The following is a 21,286-nucleotide window of genomic DNA, read 5'->3' on the forward strand; positions in this document are numbered from 1 at the left end:
GAAATATTTACTTTGAAGTGGGCGACTGGAGCACAGGGTATTTGAATTTCATATCTATATTAAAAAGTAAGTTATAGCGCATCTTCATTACAACTGATGAATTTAACTCCATCTAAAATATCACTAACATTCCAGATCTGATTTTTAAAAAGGGTAGAGTTGACCATCACTCTAAGTGTATGGGAAAAATATTTAGTAACTTACATGTTGCTTTAACTTCTTGTCTGCCACTAAATGTTGCAACACTTTGCATTTGCTACAATTTTAGCCTATTCACTTCCTAAGAAATAGCAATGATGGACATTGGCAGACTGTTTTATTAAACTTTGATTCTTGAACTTGAATAAATCATTTGAACAATAGAGGGAGAACATAACACTTCACTAACTTGTGTATTTGTCTCTTCAAAATGAATCTCCATTTCACAGTGCACAGATTTAGAAGCAGTGGAAATTACTTACAGTGAGTGCTGGCCTGAGATGATTGGCCAGCTTCAACTATTGCATATTGGTAGATGTAGTACTCTCCCGTTTCATTATTTAGGGCTCTGGACTACAGCTGTCCATGTCTTAATGATAAGTTTACATTGAAGGAACAGGAAGAGGAGGGTCTACAAATATCATTGCTACATGGGACAGTTTAATAATTGGCCATAAAAGTGGAAGGGATTAAAACGAAGGGAAATGAAATGTGTTGTTAAGGTGGCATTTTAAGGATGCATGATTCCATTTAGAAAAGCACAAAAATTAAAATTGAATTGCACTACCTAATTAAAAAATAGTCAGAATAAATATGAGACTGAAAAATACAATTATTAAAAACATAATAATAATAATAATGGGTAATTTGCGGGTATTTGGAGGGGCACTGCCCCAGTGGACCAGCCACCACTTTTGGGCTAACAGAAGTGTGGACTTTACTCTGTATACTGTTCTAAACGAGATGCATAATCAGCATGTTAAGTTATTGGGGATATTCATTAAAATGCTATTATGCAAATCAAAGTAACTCAATGATTTTTTTTGTGTCATTATTTTGCACATACAGTTGTCTACCATATAATTTTTTTTCTTAAAATATTGGTAACACCTTAAATAAATACAATTTTAGGTCAATATTTTGAGGTCAATATAGTAATAATAAATGTTAATCTGCTGTTCAAAATTAGTTCGAGCCCACAAGAGAATTTTTAGAATTTTAGCTCCAAGTCAGACACACTCTCTCCAAAATGTTTTGGCGCACCTGGTATCCAGTGACTGTCACTGGAAGGCACAAATAACCACATTGACAGGACACACTAACTAAAAAAGTTAAAAGGGACATGGACTTTAAAATTAAACTCTATTGATTCATATGGAGAGTGCAATTAAAAAAACTAAATTTTAAACTGGACTTCTGTAATCAAATTGATATCTTTGATGGTATCTTTTACTGAAAAAGAATATGTGCAACAATATTATACACATAGTATTTTTTTTTCTTTTTTAAATTGGACGCTATTTCATGTCTCTTTAAACTGTTTCCCATTTACGTCACTTTCCACCAGGCTTTTGTTATCTTCCTAAAGAAAATGTTAAATATTTATCCATTTGGCACTTTCAAAATATGCAATTTACCTTTGAAAGTATTGTAGCAGGAGATATGTGGGAGGTGGTAAGTCAGCTTAGCCTGCAAGTCACTATAATTGGCCTACTACTGACAGCTGGCAGGTTGTTATTCTGTGTCCTGTATGTATATGCAATTCTTTAGTAATAGCCCCAGATTATTTGCACGTCCTGAAGCTGCAAATATGAATATGACAAGTCTTTTTAGTCACAGATAAAGTAGATAAAAATTTCCCCCACACAAAACTTGCAACTTAAGGTGCACACAAATGCAGTTTTAAAAAGAAGCATTTTCCCCCAGTACACAAGTATAATCAAAATGCTTCTAATAAAAGTTATTACTGTTTCACTGATAATTTTTACTGTGCACAGAGTATATGTACATATGCCCCATGCACCAGCAAACACCACACCTGCTCATAAAGGATGTATTGCTTTGGCGATTACTCAATTTGTATAATCTGTGACAGGTGCATGGTCATATTTACATATGCTTTATGCACAGTGAAAGCTATCGCTGAAATAATAAATACATAAGTATGTGAAATATGTCAAAGTTAAAGAGCATTATGTCCCTTTCCATCTAATACGAGGAGAGTCCACAGCTTAATTCATTACCTGTAAGAAATACAGAACCTGGCCACCAGGAGGAGGCAAAGACACCCCAGCCAAAGGCTTAAATACCTCCCCCACTCCCCTCATCCTCCAGTCATTCTTTACCTTTCGTCACAGGAGGATGGCAGAGAAGTGTCAGAAGATTTCGTAGTAGTCTCTTATGGAGGGTAGTACTTTTCGGAATGGGACTGGAGTTTTAAGTAGTCTTGTCAGCCTCTCAGTGAGAGCATTGACGAATGTTAGGGTCTGGAGATGCAGGGAGAGTCTTTCTGCGAAACCATCCAGACTCATATTAACAGCTTCTTAAGCAATCCGTGTTGACGAGTTTCGCTGCCTGCTTTCTTCACTCAAGTCCATGTCAGGAGCGATGCTACAAACAGTCAAACTTGAAAGGCCGTGTTCCTGTTCCATGGCGTTGATTCTGATTGTTTATTTTTTTTATATCTGTAATGATAACGCAAGAAGACAGGGTCACAGTGTGGCTCCTTTATCTGTATAGAATCAAGGGTTAATATCTCTGGAAGGTGATTATTGAACAGGGGCGATGTATACATGATTGTTTTTATTGTGTTTTTTGCTGCGACATGTGTGAGATGTGGCTCTGGCAATGTATGAACAGTCAGGTTCTTCCTTCATTTTGATTACTGTACAGCCTATTTAGTTTGGCGTGCTTGTTCTCTGTGGCAGGGGAGGTCCTTCATGGCACTCCATGTGACCGGGTGTGGCCTCATTCTCTTCCTTTCCTGACTGTTGGTTGCAGGAGACTAAAGCGGTTTCTCTGTGGGCCTGGGTCATAGGAGGTGGTGAGTGCCCCGGCCATTGTAAGTATAAAGGTGCCATTTACTGTTTTTCTGAGTCCTTATTAAAGCACAAGCTATGGAGGACTCTGATATGTTAGAGGGTACTCCCTTTTTACCTAAATCTAATGCCTGTATTTATTGTGAGGAGGTTTTCGGTATACCCGCCTGCTCAACTATGTTCCACATGCCTCGATAAAATAGTGATATCTAAAAGAAATAAGATGTTTAGTACCACTGAGCCATCCACCTTTGAGGGGTCTCCGTCCCTTGAGGTGCGTTCCCTGCATTCATCTCTGATTCCATATGTAGCTCCCCAGTGCACTTCTAATCTTCCTGTGGGAGGGGCCACGTTGCCGCCCGATTTTGTTGAGCAGTTGCAAACGGCGGTTTCTGCGGTCATTAGTGCTTTACCTCGCCCGGCCAAGCACTCGCGAAAGGTTAAACATTGCTATTCTTCCCAGGGGTCATCTACTCCATTGGATGTATCTGAGACTAAATTATCCGCTGATGCTAAGGATTCCGATACTTCGGAGGACTCTCTCTCTGGGTCGGAATCTGCTGCCTCTAAACCTCTGGCTGCAGAGGAACCAGACTTTAGGTTTAGGATGGAGAACTTACGCTTTTTGTTAAAAGAGATGTTAGCGACTCTAGAGGTTCTGGAACCAAAGTTACCAGAGCAACCTTCTATTCCTAAGCTTGATAAAGTTTATGAAGACAGAGTAGTGCCCCAGACTTTACCGGTTCCCGTAAAGATGGCGAATATGATTAAGAATGAATGGGAGAGACTTGGTTCGTCTTTCTCCCTTCTTCGTTTAAAAAAATTGTTCACAGTTCCAAATTCTCAGCTAGAATTTTTGGGATCTGTCCCTAAGGTGGATGGAGCTATCACCATGCTCGCTAAACGCACCACTATCCAGCTTGAGCATAGTTAGTCGATTAAGGAACCCATGGATAAGAAATTAGAGACCCTGTTAAGAAAAATGTTTCAGCACACGGGGTTCATTTTTCAACCGGGAGCCGTGGTTGCTGTGTTGCGGGAGCCGCTACCTATTGGTGCAACTCTCTGTCAGAAATGATTAAGGTGGAGACTCCCCTCGATGAGATACATGAAAGAATTAAGGCCCTGAAGGTAGCTAATTCGTTTATTTGTGATGCTAATATGCAGATTATTCGCTTGAATGCCAAGACATCAGGCTTTTTTGTTCTGGCCCGGAGAGCCCTGTGGTTGAAGTTGTGGTCTGCTGACATGACGTTCAAATCTAGATTGCTTTACCTTCCATTTAAAGGAAAGATTATTTTCGGTCCAGGCCTAGACTCGATTATATCCACGGTCACAGGGGGGGGCAAGGGTGCCTTTCTACCGCAGGATAAGAAGAAAAAAACCTAAGGGTCCTAATTTTTGTCCCTTTCGTTCGGACACGTCCCAACGACAGCAACCTGCCGCAAAGCCCAAGCAGTGCAAGGGATCTTGGAAACCCTCTGTCTTGGCATAAAGCCAAGCAGAGCAAGAAGCCCGCCAAGACAAAATCGGCATAAAGGGGTGGCCCACAATCCGTCTCTGGATCTCGTAGGGGGCAGACTCTCTTTGTTCGCTGAGGTTTGGTTGAGAGAAGTACAGGATCCTTGTGTTCTGGAAGTTGTTACCCAGAGTCCAGAGAAGGGCCACAAAGTTAATAAATGGAATGGAGAATTTATTCTATGAGGTGAGGCTAGCCAAACTGGGTCTGTTTTCTTTAGAAAAAAGGCGTTTGAGAGGTGACATGATTACTTTATTATATAAATATATTCAAGGCCCATATACAGAGATGGCAGAAGCTCTGTTTATTCCAAGAAAATTGTTTGTGACAAGAGGTCACAATTTAAGGTTGGAGGAAAGGAGATTTAATCTCCTGCAATGGAAACGTTTTTTCACTGCAAGAGCAATAAAATAGTGGAACTCATTACCAAAGGAGGTAGTGAATGCTAATACCATAGATACATTTAAAAATAGTTTGGCTACATTTCTGTCTAGAAACAGAATTCATGGATATGATTGCTTGGATTAAATGGGTCACCTTTTAGTGGGATTATTTAAATTTAACTGGAGCTTTTTGTAAATATTTTACAGTATATTTGTATAGGTTGAACTCGATGGACTTTGGTCTTTTTTCAACCTCATCTACTATGTTACAGGATAGGTTTCAAAAGTCTTCCTCCCAGGGGCAGATTCCTCTTGTCAAATCTCTCATCAAATCCAGAGAAACGGATTGCCTTTCTAGAGTGTCCCTTTCGTTCGGACACGTCCCAACGACAGCAACCTGCCGCAAAGCCCAAGCAGTGCAAGGGATCTTGGAAACCCTCTGTCTTGGCATAAAGCCAAGCAGAGCAAGAAGCCCGCCAAGACAAAATCGGCATAAAGGGGTGGCCCACAATCCGTCTCTGGATCTCGTAGGGGGCAGACTCTCTTTGTTCGCTGAGGTTTGGTTGAGAGAAGTACAGGATCCTTGTGTTCTGGAAGTTGTTACCCAGAGTCCAGAGAAGGGCCACAAAGTTAATAAATGGAATGGAGAATTTATTCTATGAGGTGAGGCTAGCCAAACTGGGTCTGTTTTCTTTAGAAAAAAGGCGTTTGAGAGGTGACATGATTACTTTATTATATAAATATATTCAAGGCCCATATACAGAGATGGCAGAAGCTCTGTTTATTCCAAGAAAATTGTTTGTGACAAGAGGTCACAATTTAAGGTTGGAGGAAAGGAGATTTAATCTCCTGCAATGGAAACGTTTTTTCACTGCAAGAGCAATAAAATAGTGGAACTCATTACCAAAGGAGGTAGTGAATGCTAATACCATAGATACATTTAAAAATAGTTTGGCTACATTTCTGTCTAGAAACAGAATTCATGGATATGATTGCTTGGATTAAATGGGATTATTTAAATTTAACTGGAGCTTTTTGTAAATATTTTACAGTATATTTGTATAGGTTGAACTCGATGGACTTTGGTCTTTTTTCAACCTCATCTACTATGTTACAGGATAGGTTTCAAAAGTCTTCCTCCCAGGGGCAGATTCCTCTTGTCAAATCTCTCATCAAATCCAGAGAAACGGATTGCCTTTCTAGAGTGTTTGAGGGATCTCTCCTCTCTAGGATTAATTGTACCAGTACCTCTAGCAGAAAGGGGTCTAGGGTACTATTCAAACCTTTTCGTGGTATCAAAGAAGGAGGGCACGTTTCGCCCGATTCTAGACCTATACTGCCCCTAGTTCAAGAGGGCCAGTTTATGAATACGATAGACTTGAAGGACGCTTACCTTCACGTGCCAATACACAAGGATCACTTCAGGTTCTGAAGGTTCGCCTTCCTGGATCAGCACTTCCAGTTTGTAGCTCTTACCTTCAGGCTAGCTACTGCTCCTAGAGTCTTCACGAAGGTTCTGGGAGCTCTGCTTGCGGTGGAGGGATAGCAGTTGCTCCTTATCTGGATGACATTCTGGTTCAGGCTCCGTCCTGCCAACTGGCAGAGGACCATTCGACTGCTCTTCTCCTTCTGAAATCTCATGGATTGAAGGTAAGCTCAGGAAAGAGTTCTCTGGTTCCCAGTACCAGAGTAGAGTTCCTGGGCACGATATTAGACTCCATTGCCATGAAGATATTCCTAACAGACAAGAGACGTTGCAAGATTGTCTCCACCTGTCTTGCCCTTCAATCCTCCTCAAGGCCATCAGTGGCCCGGTGCATGGAGGTGATTGGGCTCATGGTATCCACTATAGATGTCTTTCCATTCACCAGATTCAATGTCCGGCCTTGTATTCTGGAGTGGGTGGAGGCCCACGAATGCTCGCTATCAGCGATCCACATCCCAGTGGACAACTGGGAAGCGGACTTTCTCAGCAGACAATCTTTTTATCCGGGGGAATGGTCTGTTCACCCCGAAGTGTTTGTGGAGATTTGCATCAGTTGGGGGACTCCAGAGATAGATCTCATGGTGTCCAGACTTACCTTCAAGCTACCCAGATACGGGTCACGGTCCAGGGATCCCCAGTCAGAACTGACAGATGCCTTAGCAGTGCCTTGGGGATTCAACCTAGTGTACATATTTCCCCCGCTACCTCTTCTACCTTGTGTAGTGGCACGCATCAAACAGGAGCAAGCGTCAACTATTCTGATTGCTCCGTCTTGGCTGCGGAGGACGTGGTTCGCGGATCTAGTGGGGATGTCATCCTCCCCTCCATGGAGGTTGCCCTGTCGCAGGGATCTGCTGGTACAGGGCCCCTTTGTGCATCAGAATCTAGATTCTCTGAGGCTGACTGCGTGGAGATTGAACACTTAGTCTTAGCCAGAAGAGGATTTTCTGAGAGGGTGATTGATACCCTCATTCAAGCCAGAAAGCCAGCCTATCATAAGGTGTGGAGGACCTACTTACTCTGGTGTCAATCTCGTGCATATTCCTGGCATAAGGTCAGGGTATCCAGAATTCTTTCCTTCCTCCAGGACGGTCTGGAGAAGGGACATGCTGCCAGTTCCTTAAGGGGACAGATTTCGGCTCTATCGGTGCTGTTACACAAAAAGCTCGCTGAGCTTCCTGATATTCAGTCTTTTGTTCAGGCTCTGTCCAGGATCAGGCCTGCCCCTCCTTGGAGTTTCAATTTGGTTCTGAAGGTTTTGCAGGGGCCCCCGTTCGAGCCTATGCATTCTCTTGACATTAAGACTCTGTCTTAGAAGGTTCTTTTTCTACTGGTCATTGCTTCGGCATGCAGAGTCTCTGAATTTGTGGCCTTGCAATGTGAGCCTCCTTACCTGGTTTTCCATGCAGATAAGGCTGTCCTTCGCACTGGACTGGGATTTCTCCCTTAGGTTGTGTCTGATCGCAACATTAATCAGGAAATTGTGGTTCCTTCTTTGTGCCCTAAACCTTCTTCTTCGAAGGAACGGTTACTTCATAACTTGGATGTGGTTGGAGCCTTGAAATTCTATCTTCAGGCTACAAAGGATTTCAGACAAGCTTCAGCTTTGTTTGTTGTCTATTCAGGGAAGCGCAAGGGGCAGAAGGCTTCTTCTACTTTCCTATCCTTTTGGCTGAGGAGCATGATTCGTTTGGCTTATGAGACAGCGGGACATAAGCCTCCTCAGAGGATTACGGCTCACTCAACTAGAGCTGTGACTTCTTCTTGGGCCTTTAAGAATGAGGCCTCTATGGAGCAGATTTGTAAGGCAGCTACCAAGTCCTCCTTACATACTTTTACAAAGTTTTACAAATTTGACGTTTTTGCTTTGAATGACGCAGCTTTTGGGAGAGAGGTTTTGCAGGCTGTGGTGCCTTCAGATTAGGGTCCGTCTCCTTTTAACCCTTCCTTTTTTCATTCAGTGTCCTCTAGAGCTTGGGTATTTGTTTCCCACAAGTAATGAATGAAGCCGTTGACTCTCCTCGTATTAGATGGAAAACATAAATTATGCTTACCTGACAATTTAATTTCCATTGTTACGAGGAGAGTCCACTGCTCCTGCCCGGTTCTCCGTTGGGCGGACCTAAATTTATTTTGTTTTTTCTTCAGGTACCTTTTATACCCTGATATTTCTCCTACTGTTCCTTGTTCCCTTGGCAGAATGACTGGGGTATGAGGGGAGTGGGGCAGGTATTTAAGCCTTTGGCTGGGGTGTCTTTGCCTCCTCCTGGTGGCCAGGTTCTGTATTTCCCTCAAATAATGAATGAAGCTGTGGACTCTTCTCGTAACAATGGAAAAGAAATTATCAGGTAAGCATAATTTATGTTTTTAAACCTCTTCATTTAAATTTTAAAAACTAACAGAATGTTCACAGATGTTCATTGGTTAAAAACTGTTGGTTGCTTGTGAAAACTCCCATAGCTTATTTCGATGGACAGTAATGAATTTAAAAAACAATGAAAAATGCCCAAACAAAACTGTAGTACGATTTAAAATGCCTTATTAAAGATGAGCCAAATAATTATGTTCACATAGCCATGTGCCACAGCAGCAACTTAAAGGGACGTTAAAAACACTGTTTTTGTGTAAAAAGTGTGGTTTGTCCCATACTCCCTTTGAGAGGTGAAAAAGCAAAATTTGTAACCTAGGTTTTCAAAATGCTACAAATTCCCTAAACCAACTATTTGATTTGCAGTATTTGTAATTCCAGCACAAAAATGTAAGTGTTGTGGCTTGCGCTTCATTAATGTTAAAAATCCATACTACTTGCTTTTTGGCACTGCATTTGTAAACTGGCCCTACGTATTTAGTCCCTGCAAGGGTTTTTTGCTTAAGAGCCACAGTTATTGCAGCTCTGGAATTTATGCACTAGAATATCCCTTTAAATAATAAAAAAGTAACTATTTTTTTTTATTAAAACCATTTTACAATATACTTCTGTTTGTAATAATTCTTCTTTTAAAAATACAATTTGGATATGTGTGAATTAAAGATGTGCATTAACAAAGCCAACCTCAAATTTATGGCTGATTGCATACACTTTAACCCCTTGGTGACCAGACCATTTTTCAATTTTCTTACTGTTAAGGACCAGGGCTATTTTTACATTTCTGCAGTGTTTGTGTTTAACTGTAATGTTCCTCTTATTTACTGTACCCACACATATTATATACCATTTTCTCACCATTAAATGGACTTTATAAAGATACCATTATTTTTATCATATCTTATAATTTACTTCATTTGTTTTTTATAAAATATGATGAAAAATTAAAAAAAAACACTTTTTCTAACTTTGACCCCCGAAATCTGTTACACATCTACAACCACCAAAAAACACCAATGCTAAATAGTTTCTAAATTTTGTCCTGAGTTTAGAAATACCCAATATTTACATCTTCTTTATTTTTTTTGCAAGTTATAGGGTAATAAGTACAAGTAGCTCTTTGCTATTTCCAAACCATTTATTTTCAAAATTAGCGAAAGTTACATTGTAACGCTGATATCTGTCAGGAATTTCTTAATAACCCTTCAAACATCTGTATGCGTGTGAATAAATATATATATATATATATATATATATATATATATATTTAGTAGACAACCCAATGTATTGATCTAGGCCCATTTTGGTATATTTCATGCCACCATTTCACAGCCAAATGCGATGAAATATAAAAAAATCGTTAACTTTTTCACAAACGTTAGGTTTTTCACTGAAATTATTTACAAACGGATTGTGCAATTATGGCACAAATGGTTGTAAATGCTTCTCTGGGATGCCCTCTGTTCAGAAATAGCAGAAATATATGGCTTTGTCATTGCTTTTTCGTAATTTAGAAGGCTGCTAAATGCCGCTGCGCACCACACTTGTATTATGCCCAGCAGTGATGGGGTTAATTAGGTAGCTTGTAGGGTTAATTTTAGCTTAAGTGTAGAGATCAATCTCCCACCTGACACATCCCACCCCCTGATCCTTCCCTGACCCCTCTCAAACAGCTCTCTTCCCTCCCCCACCTCACAATTGTCACCGCCATCTTAAGTACTGCCAGTACTAAAATAAAAGGCTTTTATTATTTTTTATATATATATATATATATATATATATATTCTGCAGTTTTGTATCCCCCTTAGCCCCCCAACCTCCCTGATATCCCCAAACAGCTCTCTAACCCTCCCCTCTACCTATTTGCCACCATCTTGGGTAAAAATAAAAAAATAAAAATTCTGTAGTGTAGTCCCCCCCTTTAATATCCTCCCCCTCCCAGATCTCTTTCCCAACACTATTATTATTATTATTATTATTATGATTTATTTGTATAGCATCACCAAATTCCGTAGACCCCTCCCTCTCCCTCCTAGTCCTTACCTTACACTTAATATTATATTGTAGCGGTCCCACACAGTCAGTTTAGCAGTTTGTCTGGAATGGCTGACAACCCCAGCACATCAGCATCATCTCAGGTAAACATTTATCATGTAAAATACAACATGGCTTAAGATGTCAAAAGTGATTATTCTTATTTGCTTCATACTACACTATACAGAGCAATATCAGTTTTGATGCTTTAATTACAGTTTTCATGGTAGGAGGAAAACTGTCTGTAGCATGTGGTCTAATTTCAGAATATATGTTTTTTTCTGTTGTCATTTATCATACAATATGCTTTAAAGTAGATGTAAACTTTCATGAATTAGTGCCGGTTTTTAAAAATACTATTAAAATCAGAGGCACTTTCATTCATGAAAGTTTACATTGCACTGTATTTTTACAAATACTTACCTTTCTCTTGCGCAAAGCCAGATCGCCAATTCCCCTCCCGCATTTCCTCTGTACATACGTCACCAATGACGAAACCGGGTTCCTCCAATCATGGCTTCCCCCCAGAGGGTCCATCTCGTGAGGCCACGCCGTGATTGGAGGAAGCCGGTTTCGTCATTGCAGTGTAAGTACGGCAAGAGAATCAGGCAGGGGAATCGGCGATCCCGCTTTGCACAAGAGAACGTTAAGTATTAGTAAAAATATGGTGCAATATAAACTTTCATGAATGATAGTGCCCCTGTTTTTAATAGTATTTTTAAAAAACGGGCACTAATTCATGAAAGTTTACATTCAGTGATAATGATAATCCCACAGGAATATCTAAGAGGAAGCACGTGTCTAATATACAACTGATATAAAAAGTATTTCAGCGTGTGTGTATATACAGTGTGTGTGTGTGTGTGTATATATATATATATATATATATATGTGAGCATGCGCGAAACGCGTCAGATCTAGCACCCCTTGCACACCTGTGATAGTGCTACTCACCTTGTGTATTCAATAAAACCACTTGGCATCAAGTTCCCGGGTCCTCGTTTTTCCTTTGTGTATCCTATATGTGTATGTGTTACTATAACATTAAATAAAAACCAAATTGAAACTCGTATTAAAACAGTGAAGTTATAAAATTATAGAGTGTAATTTTCCCAAAAAGAAAATAAATAAAGCCTTGAATGATTGGAGTAAATCTGCAAGCTCCTCTTGTGTCCCACTGTGTAATTTTTCAAAATGTGCTAGGATAAAGAAAAAAGACAAGGGGCACCTCATAGTTTAATTTGTTTTTTCATATATAAAATAAAAAAAAGTATAAAAACTACTCACAAGGATAGTGGCATCTTAAACGAATAAGATGCTATCAGGCAGGCTGACGTTTAAACAGCAGTAGGGCTGCAACAACTAATCGGTAAGATTAATCAGAAAAATAGTTGTCAAAGAATCTCATTATCAATTAGGTGGTCAGCAATTAGTTGGTTAATTGCACAGCACCAGCTGCTTCAATCGGATGAACTCCTGCACATGGTATTGTGCAAACATTTTTATTTATTATTTTTTTTTCGGATAGAAAAAAGATTAAAAAAATAAATAAATTCAATTTTTTTTGCACAATCTTAGTTGCAGTAGATCATCAGATTAAAGCAGCTGGTGCTGTGCAACTGACCAACTAATCGCTGACCACCTAATTGATAATGAGATTTGTTGACAACTATTTTTATGATCAAACTTACCGATTAGTTGTTGCAGCCCTAAACAGCAGTCAGTTCGCTGTGGGTCTCCGTGTATCCAACCCGGCAAATGTGATCCCAGGTAGTCAATCAGCTGCCCTCTGATACTGGTAACAAATAGCGGGAGTGTCCCTCAGCGAGGTTACAGCATATTCAGCAAGATGAAGCAAAATACAGGCGTCTTTCAGGCACAGGGATCAACTATCAGCTACACGGCTACAACCATTGAAAAAGGCTGCAGGGCAAGATTCCAATGTATGGACAGAATGTAACAACCACAAAACCATTGTGGTTAAAAATATTTCTTTATTTGCAACGTCAGCCTGTCTGATAGCATCTTATTCGTTTAAGATGCCACTATCCTTGTGATTATTCCTGTGGGATTATCATTATCACCACATTCACTTTTAGTGCTCCTCCTAGAGGATAGCTTGCGTAACTATCTTTCAATATGCAATCCAAAGAGGATAGAAACAAAAACGTTCTAACTATAACCTACAGGGTAATACTGTGACTAAAGAAACTTATTCAGATCCCAATGTCTTAAAATCTATGAAAGATATTTCATTTATTAGAAGAACTAATGAAAGAACATTGACATTGGTGGGATTTAACCACATTAGAAAATTACATTGAGATTAAGCAAATTCCAAGAGGTCTGCACATTTCGAAACACTGTTCCTTTAAGGAGGATGCAGACCTTTTAGAAAAATGGTATAACACCTTAGGTGATCTTTAGGTTCTTTCAGCCTAATAAAAATCCTTACTAAACACAGACGTAAACTTACTGATATATGTAGCAAAAATATTCAAAAGGTAACAAAAAGATCTGACAGCTCATTTATCTAACCCTGATTATGAGAACGTATTAAAAGGTGTAAATGAACGTACAGATAAATATCAAGATGATTTAGTCCTGGCCAAGAATAAGAAACTAAAGAGAGATCAGATTTATAATTATAATAAAGCTGAAAAGGAAAATTTATCATATCCTGTAACTCCTAACAATGAGAACAAAAATATTACCAACTACAATTCCCCCCGAAAGGTAGAGACAAAAGGATGGACTACTATAATAATACACATTATAATCAGAATAACGGTTATAGACATAATTATTCCATGAATCACCATGCCATTCATGGATACAGATACAACAAACCTGACATAGCTAAATTTCGTCAGGATTCCTCATTATAAACAGGAAAACTATAGAGAGGACCATGAAGACTTTTACTATTGAAACAAAAATAACCACACATTTAAACCACAGACATACCAACATAAACAAAGTTCAACATCAAAGAAATGTATACACCCGAATAGATATAGTGCTCTTAATTCAATTTCAGATGAAGATAATGCCCTCAGTACGTCTTATGAACACTCTTCTTTTTTAGAGAGGGGCCCAGAATATCACAGAAACCCCAACCCGCAAACAAATACAGGAAAACAACGAAAAAGACCCTATCATTCAGAACAAGAGGTTCAATAGGAAGAGGTCTTTCTGCCAAAAAAGAAAAATGATCAAAATTAGAACATCTTCTCATACACTTACAACTAATGAAAAACAAGTTCTTAACAAAGGTCTTTCATATTGTCCCCAAAATCCACATAATCTTTTTCATTTATTTGTGGACATTAATAAATACACACTGAAATTATCCTTACAAAAATTATTTGACAAAAAGAAACTTAAACAACAGAAAAATCTAAATCCTAAAGATGTACAAACCATCATAGTTGTTGACAATATGACACCTAGTAAGAATATGAATGTTATTTATGGAGAAACTGATGATCTTACCACTCATTTGTTTGAGGATTTCATTCATACTAAAACCAAATCTCAATTTACACCTACATTCTCTACCAATAACCATATTGAACTATATCAAAGTTTAGTCATGGAAGACTGAAAAATTATCTAAGAATATTAAGAAGAGTTTTCATATGCACACAAGCGAACAAAGCTTTACGTTCATTAGAAAACAACAAGAACCTTATCATTAGAGATGCTGACAAGATATTAATGATTATTTACAAGAAGCTAACAGAATTTTACAAGATAGAGGTTATTATAGAGAAATGACATACAATCCTACTTCAGCTTTTTTAAAAACCTAAAATACACTAATGCAAAAAGGTATCTCTCTAGGTATTTTAAACAAAGATGAAAGAGATTTTCTTAAGGTGACTAATCGAAGTGTAGCATATTATCATCTCCCAAAACTTCACAAAGATGCAAAAAATCCCCCTGGCCGCCCTATAATAGCTGGTATTGGCAACTTGACTTATAAGCTTTCATATTATTTAGATCAGTACTTACAATAATACGTTTGCACATTACCTTCTTGTATTAAAGATAGTACTCATCTTATTTATCAACTTAGAAATATCACTTACATTGGCGATCTAATATGGATCCACCCTCACTCCTGCTCTTACTCACATCTTCAATCCCATCTTCTTTCTAACACTCAAAAGTCACTCCCATACTCAAAAACCCCTTCCTTGACCCTAATTCTCATGAAAGCTACCGCCCCATATCACTGCTTCCACTAACATCAAAACTCCTTGAAAAACTAGTTTACAATCGCCTAACCCACTTCCTGTCCACCAACTCCTTGCTTGACCCCCTGCAATCTGGATTCTGCCCCAAACACTCAACTGAGACTGCCCTTACCATGGTTTCTAACGATCTTTTCTCTGCTAAAAGTAATGGCCACTACTCTATACTCATCTTACTTGACCTCTCAGCTGCCTTCGACACAGTTGACCACCCCCTCCTCCTACAGACCCTTAGCTCTTTTGGACTCTGTGACACTGCTCTTTCTTGTATTCACTCCTATATTTCTCACAGGTTTTTTCTGTGTCATTTGCTGGCAAATCCTCCTCTCCAATGTCTCTGTCTGTTGGAATACTTCAAGGATCTGTTCTGGGTCCTCTACTCTTCTCCATTTATACTTCTTCACTGAGTAAAATTATCAACAGTTATGGCTTCAAATATTGCCTCTATGCTAATGACACCCAGATCTACCTCTCAACCCCTGCTCTCTCTCCCTCTGTCCTTTCTCATGTCGGCGATTGCTTATCTGGTATTTCTTCCTGGATTGCCTCTCACCACCTAAAGATTAACATGTCCAAGACTGAGCTCCTTCTAACCGCCCCCCTCAAGCTCTACGCCGACTTCTGACTTCTCTATCCCTGTCGACGGCATCACCATTTCACTTGACACAAATCTGTCCTTTGTCCCCGACATCCAATCGCTTTCTTCATCCTACCACAACCATCGACGAAAAATTTCCAAGATTCACACTTTTCTGAGCGCTAACACCACAAAGCAAATAATCCACTCCCTTGTTATTTCCCTACTTGACTACTACAATAACTTACTTACTGGCCTTCCTATTTCCCGCCTCTCCCCCTTCAATCCATCTTAAATGCCTCTGCCAGGCTAAGCCCCCTTTCCCGTCGCTCTGTATCTGCTGCACCTCTCTACAAGTCCCTTCATTGGCTCCTCATTCACAGCAGAATTAAATTTAAAATTCTCACCCTTACATACAAAGCTCTCACCAACGCCACTCCCCACTACCTATCCTCTCTAATAAACAAGTATACTCCAGCCCGCCCACTAAGATCCAACAATGACCTGCTCCTTGCATCTTCGACTATCACCTCTTCCCATGCTAGACTGCAGGACTTCTGTCGTGCAGCACCTAACCTCTGGAACTCTCTCCCTTGTGAGCCTTTGCCCTAATCTTTCTTCCTTTAAATGCTCCCTGAAGACTTTTTTTGTTCGGAAAAGCCTACCACCCAACTCAATAATAAAAAACATTCACTTACCTAACGTTTCCCTCATCTAACTCTGCATTAACATCTTTCTCATTCTTGCAGTCCTCACCTCCTGTTTCTCAACCTCCTACTCTACTAGATTGTAAGTTCCCATGGGAATAGGGCCCTTAATTCCTTCTGTATGTGTTTGTAAAATTCTGTCCTGCCTCTTACAAGTTTTATATCATTGTTTTATTTAAATGAATTGTACCCATGGACAGCGCTGCAGAATATGTTGGCGCTTCATAAATAAAGTATAATAATAATAATGTACTAAGGAATATTGATTTTGTCAGCCATTTCTCCAAATGTAATTGAAAGAAAAACAAACTGCTGTGAGAGCACAAGTCCTTTAGCAAAATGGGAACTAGCATTTTTTTTAAAGTGTTTTGGCACATGCTGAAAGTATAATTCCCCCCCCAAAAAAAATTGTACTTCCAAAAGAAAACAATTCCCTCTAATTGTGGCTAGTCTTGTCTGCAAACTCAAGCCTGGATTGGCTCCTCCAAGACACATGGTGGGTGGAGTTTGGCTATTGAAAAACAATTGCCTCAAACAAGTTGTTAATTTTTTTGGAAAATGTTTAGACTTGACTGATACGTTATGTTATATAGCAAGACAACAGAAATATATCAGAAACAGAAATTAATATATATAATTTCAAGGTGTTACTGTTCCTTTAAAATATTTTAAAAGGCCCCCTTGTAAATGGAAGAGAAACAATATAATCCATTTCCTATTATCTGTTAAATGCACTAGGTAATAAAAAAGTAAGGTTGTGAAGAGACATAAGATTTGTTACTTTTTTCTGCCATTTCAAAGAAGGTAGAATTAATACAGAATACTTACATAGTAATTATGCATCACTGCAGTCAGGAAATATAGCTATAGTTAAGTAAAATGTAATTCCTTTTTTTATTATTTTTCTCTACATTGTTAGTCATTTAATGTTATTTTGAAAGCAAATATGGATTGTTTTTTTCTGTATTTACTATTTGATTTGCTGTGTTTGCTATCATGTCCCACGGCACAAATCCTCCATACGCTGGTAGGACTCATTGTCATGTGATTTCTATGTGCCAGGTGCGAGAAAGATTGCGCGTTGCCCTCGAGAGGGTGGCAGTACTGGAGGAAGAGCTAGACATGTCCAGTCAGGAGGTAAGAAAACTACACAAGTGCATGCTAGTCTGTTTAGATACTATAAAGCTTATAATGCTTATTTGATGTTGCAGTCTCTCTCTCTTCGGGAACAGTTAGCAAGAAGAAGATCAGGAATTGATGATAGTAAAGATGGAGATTCTCAGAGCTCTGTGAGTAGACCACAAAATTAAAGGGACTTTGTAGTCAAATATTTGCTTTTATGAATTAAAACATATTACATTATTGCATGATACAAGTTTTTTTTTTTCTTTTCTTTTTCTTTATTAGATCTTACTAAATGGTTCCTCTCACCTGGAACTGCGTGGAGGCCGTGAGTCTGAGCTCGAAGAGATGCTTGAAAAACAAAGGCTGGAGCTTTGCCAGCTAAAGGAACGTTTAACCATGATGTGCCGTCAAATGGCTGAGCTGGAAGAGGAGCTAAACACAGCCCAGAAAGATCTCATAAAATCAGAAGAGGTTAGCGCAAAGTTACAGCGAGATCTGAAGGAGGTAAGTAACTGATTTCTCTTATTATTAAATATATTAATATCAATATATATCATATTCAGTCTCTCTCTTTCTCTTTCTAATATGGTATAGTATATGGTATGCAGTATATTACAATACAGTATATAGTACCTAACGTACAAATTTCATTTACTTTTGCAGTACATGTATTGTCCTTTAGAAATGAATTTGTTAAAGGGACATAATATTCATATGCTAAATCACTTGAAACTGATGCAGTATAACTGTAAAAAGCTGACAGGAAAATATCACCTGAGCATCTCTATGTAAAAAAGGAAGATATTTTACCTCACAATCTCCTCAGCTCAGCAGAGTAAGTTCTATGTAAAAAGTTATACTCAGCTGCTCCCAGCTGCAGGTAAAAAAATAAATAAATGAAGAAATGAACAGCAGCCAATCAGCATCATTAGTGCTGAGGTCATGAACTCTTTTACTGTAATCTCATGAGATTTGACTTAACTCTCATGAGATTTCATAGTAAGCTGAATAGGGAAATAATATGAGAGTGCACGAGGCTCATCCCTTAAGCTGTCCCAGGACAGACACACTAAAATGCTGCTTAGAAATCCTTTACAATGGGATGTGGCTACTGAGGAACTTTTGAGGTAAAATATCTTTTTTTTTTTTTTTTTACATAGAGATGTTCAGGAGATATTTTCTAGTCAGCTTTTTACAGCTATACTGCATCACTTTCAAGTGTTTAAACATTGGGTATTATGGCCCTTTAATTACTTACTATGCTTTGTAATATTTGAGTAGGTTTCAAATAGTGTATCACGCCACCAAAAATAATACAAAGTTATGAATAGCTAGGCTGCCCAAATGTAAGCCTATGAGCTACATGTGGCCAACTAGAATATTTTCTGATTCTTTAAGTTTTAAACCAAATTTCCTTTTTTTTATTAAATTTTTTTGTTGGTAGCTGGATAAGTATAGATAGAATGTTAATAGTTGAAGTACATCACTTATACATATGTCTATAACTTTATTTGTATTTTTCTGTCAGCATAGGCTTTACAGATGTTACAGTATATTTTCATTTTAGCAGCGAGAGTACAAACATAATGTAATGATGTGGAGTGTATTCTGTTAGAAGCACATTTTAGGGATGAATGTAGAACAGAGCTTGTCACAAAAACTGGATATAGAATGGAACAACACTTGTGTTATAGTAAAGATTATGAATGTGTAGCTGCATTCACTCAGCAACCTGTGTTAGTGCAGACTGAGTAGCTTTTTGCTACTGTTTGCTCTAACAACTCAGAATCACAGACTTGCTCTTTGCAGGACTAGCAATCTTCTTCTTGTGGTAAAAACACAACATAATTGCAGCTGCACTTAAAAATTGTTACATTAAAATGGCAGCCATGTGAAATTGGTGACATTCAAAATGGTGCCTAAATGAGCAGTTATTGGCTGAACTCTGTATACTGAACAACATCACTCTCTTTAGGAAGACCAGGCCAGACAGTACTGATATAATTTTGCTTTTATCTCTCTGATAATCTTGTGCATTATTTACTTCCATATTTCAACATTTGCAACTCATCCTTTATACACAGTGTTGCCCTCTCCTTGATTTTGTGCGTTGGCTCCCTTATATCTAAATCCATTTTTTTTGTCCTAGGCATTGGCACAAAGAGAAGATATGGAGGAACGGATAACCACTCTAGAGAAGCGTTACCTTAGTGCACAGAGAGAAGCCACTTCATTACATGATGTCAATGACAAACTAGAGAATGAACTTGCGAGTAAAGAGTCCCTTCACCGACAGGTAATGAACAGCCTTACTATTTACAGAAATTATACACACCAGGGGTTATGGCTTGTGTTCTACAAGGTGTTGTAAAGCAAAAATATTAGGTTATTGTATAGGGAAGCTTTTAGAATGTGTAAATATATATGCAATACAAAAGCAATGGAATTTTCTTAAAAATGGAGGTAATCTTGTATATATGGCAGTTAATCCTTACGTTTAGTTCCAGTAGATGTTATATAGTCTGAGCACTGCTCATTTAGCCTTTTTAACTTAGGTTGGAACTTTGTGCAAATTCCTTCGGCCTGGGCAGTGGCTGATCACTGCACAAGCACCATGCATATACTCACCTGCCATACAAATGCATACATAGGGCCATAGAAAGCAGTGTTAAATCATTCCAGACTCATTCTTCTGGGGTGATTGACAAGCTCTGCTCTTGTGTGATTGGCTGCATTGGAGCAGGGGGGGGGGCTGTACAAGCAATTACTTATGCAGGAAGTGGCTGGGAACTTTGTCTATTCTCTGATAAGTAAATGAGGGTCTTAGGGTATATGCAGTATTCAGAGGCTTGTTAAATTGACAATTTCTGAATTAAACGTAAACAACTATGGCAACCTTTTTTAGCTGAATTATATCAGAATTTTTATTGAAATGACATGCTATGGATAGTATTCACTTCTATGTACCTTTTGAAATACAGTTTTCTGCTTAAAATTCAGTAGTTTAATTTGCTAAAATGTGTTCTGCCTCAGAAATCACAATCTTTTTGTATTAGGTGTGACAACAAGCACAAAGGGTCCGATTCACTAAAGCTCTCTAGCCTGGTGAGATTCTCGAGATGCATTGTCAGTATTAGGCAATTGTTTCCCCTGCAAACTGTGTATCTCACTAAGGGGAGATCAATAATATTCTTTAGGTGAAGAAGATGTTTATTTTACAATATAGGACTTGAGAATTGGGCTCACGGGCTGAAGCCTCTTTGGTAACTGTGACTAATATGCAGGGTACACAATTTAGTATGTATTAAATATTTTATATGAAATTTTTTGTATATATTTTCCATTTAAACCAATTAATTTAGGCACTTTGGAATTTACCTATTTTAGTCATCTTGAAAACGTGTATTTGAATAGTTCTCCAATTGTTGCCTGATTGTGACCCCTTTAATATATTGAATTTGTGGATCATGATACTTGTTAATATTTAGCAAGGGTTGCTACAAGTTATGCATACCTTGATTTAAAGGGGCATTAAACAGTTCAAGATTTTATTTTAAAATGCTTAATTATGCATAGTAAAAATAAATAAATGACAGAATACTTTGATTATTTACTGTTCCTGTAATGTAACTATAAAGATTGTGGGCTTTCCAATACATGTGAGAATTGGATGTGCAGACTCAAGCCTTGACAGTGCTACATTCCACACATTCATTGTTTGCACACTCTAGAGTATTATTTATAGCTGTCCCTAATTGGCCACAGCAGATAAGATAAGAACACCTTGATTACAATATGACGGCACCCATGGGCA

General features: G+C 38.5%; 1 protein-coding gene across 1 annotated transcript in view; it reads left to right on the forward strand.

Annotated features, from left to right (window-relative positions):
- The window catches only part of LOC128638681 (liprin-alpha-3-like), a 250,726-nt gene that overhangs the window by 100,727 nt on the left and 128,713 nt on the right, over positions 1–21,286 (forward strand). The window contains 4 exon segments of the mRNA XM_053690795.1: positions 17,410–17,484; positions 17,559–17,636; positions 17,755–17,976; positions 19,622–19,768. Coding sequence (XP_053546770.1) covers positions 17,410–17,484; positions 17,559–17,636; positions 17,755–17,976; positions 19,622–19,768 — 522 coding nt within the window.

This window comes from Bombina bombina, chromosome 8, assembly GCF_027579735.1.
Source record: "Bombina bombina isolate aBomBom1 chromosome 8, aBomBom1.pri, whole genome shotgun sequence".
Lineage (NCBI taxonomy): Eukaryota > Metazoa > Chordata > Amphibia > Anura > Bombinatoridae > Bombina > Bombina bombina.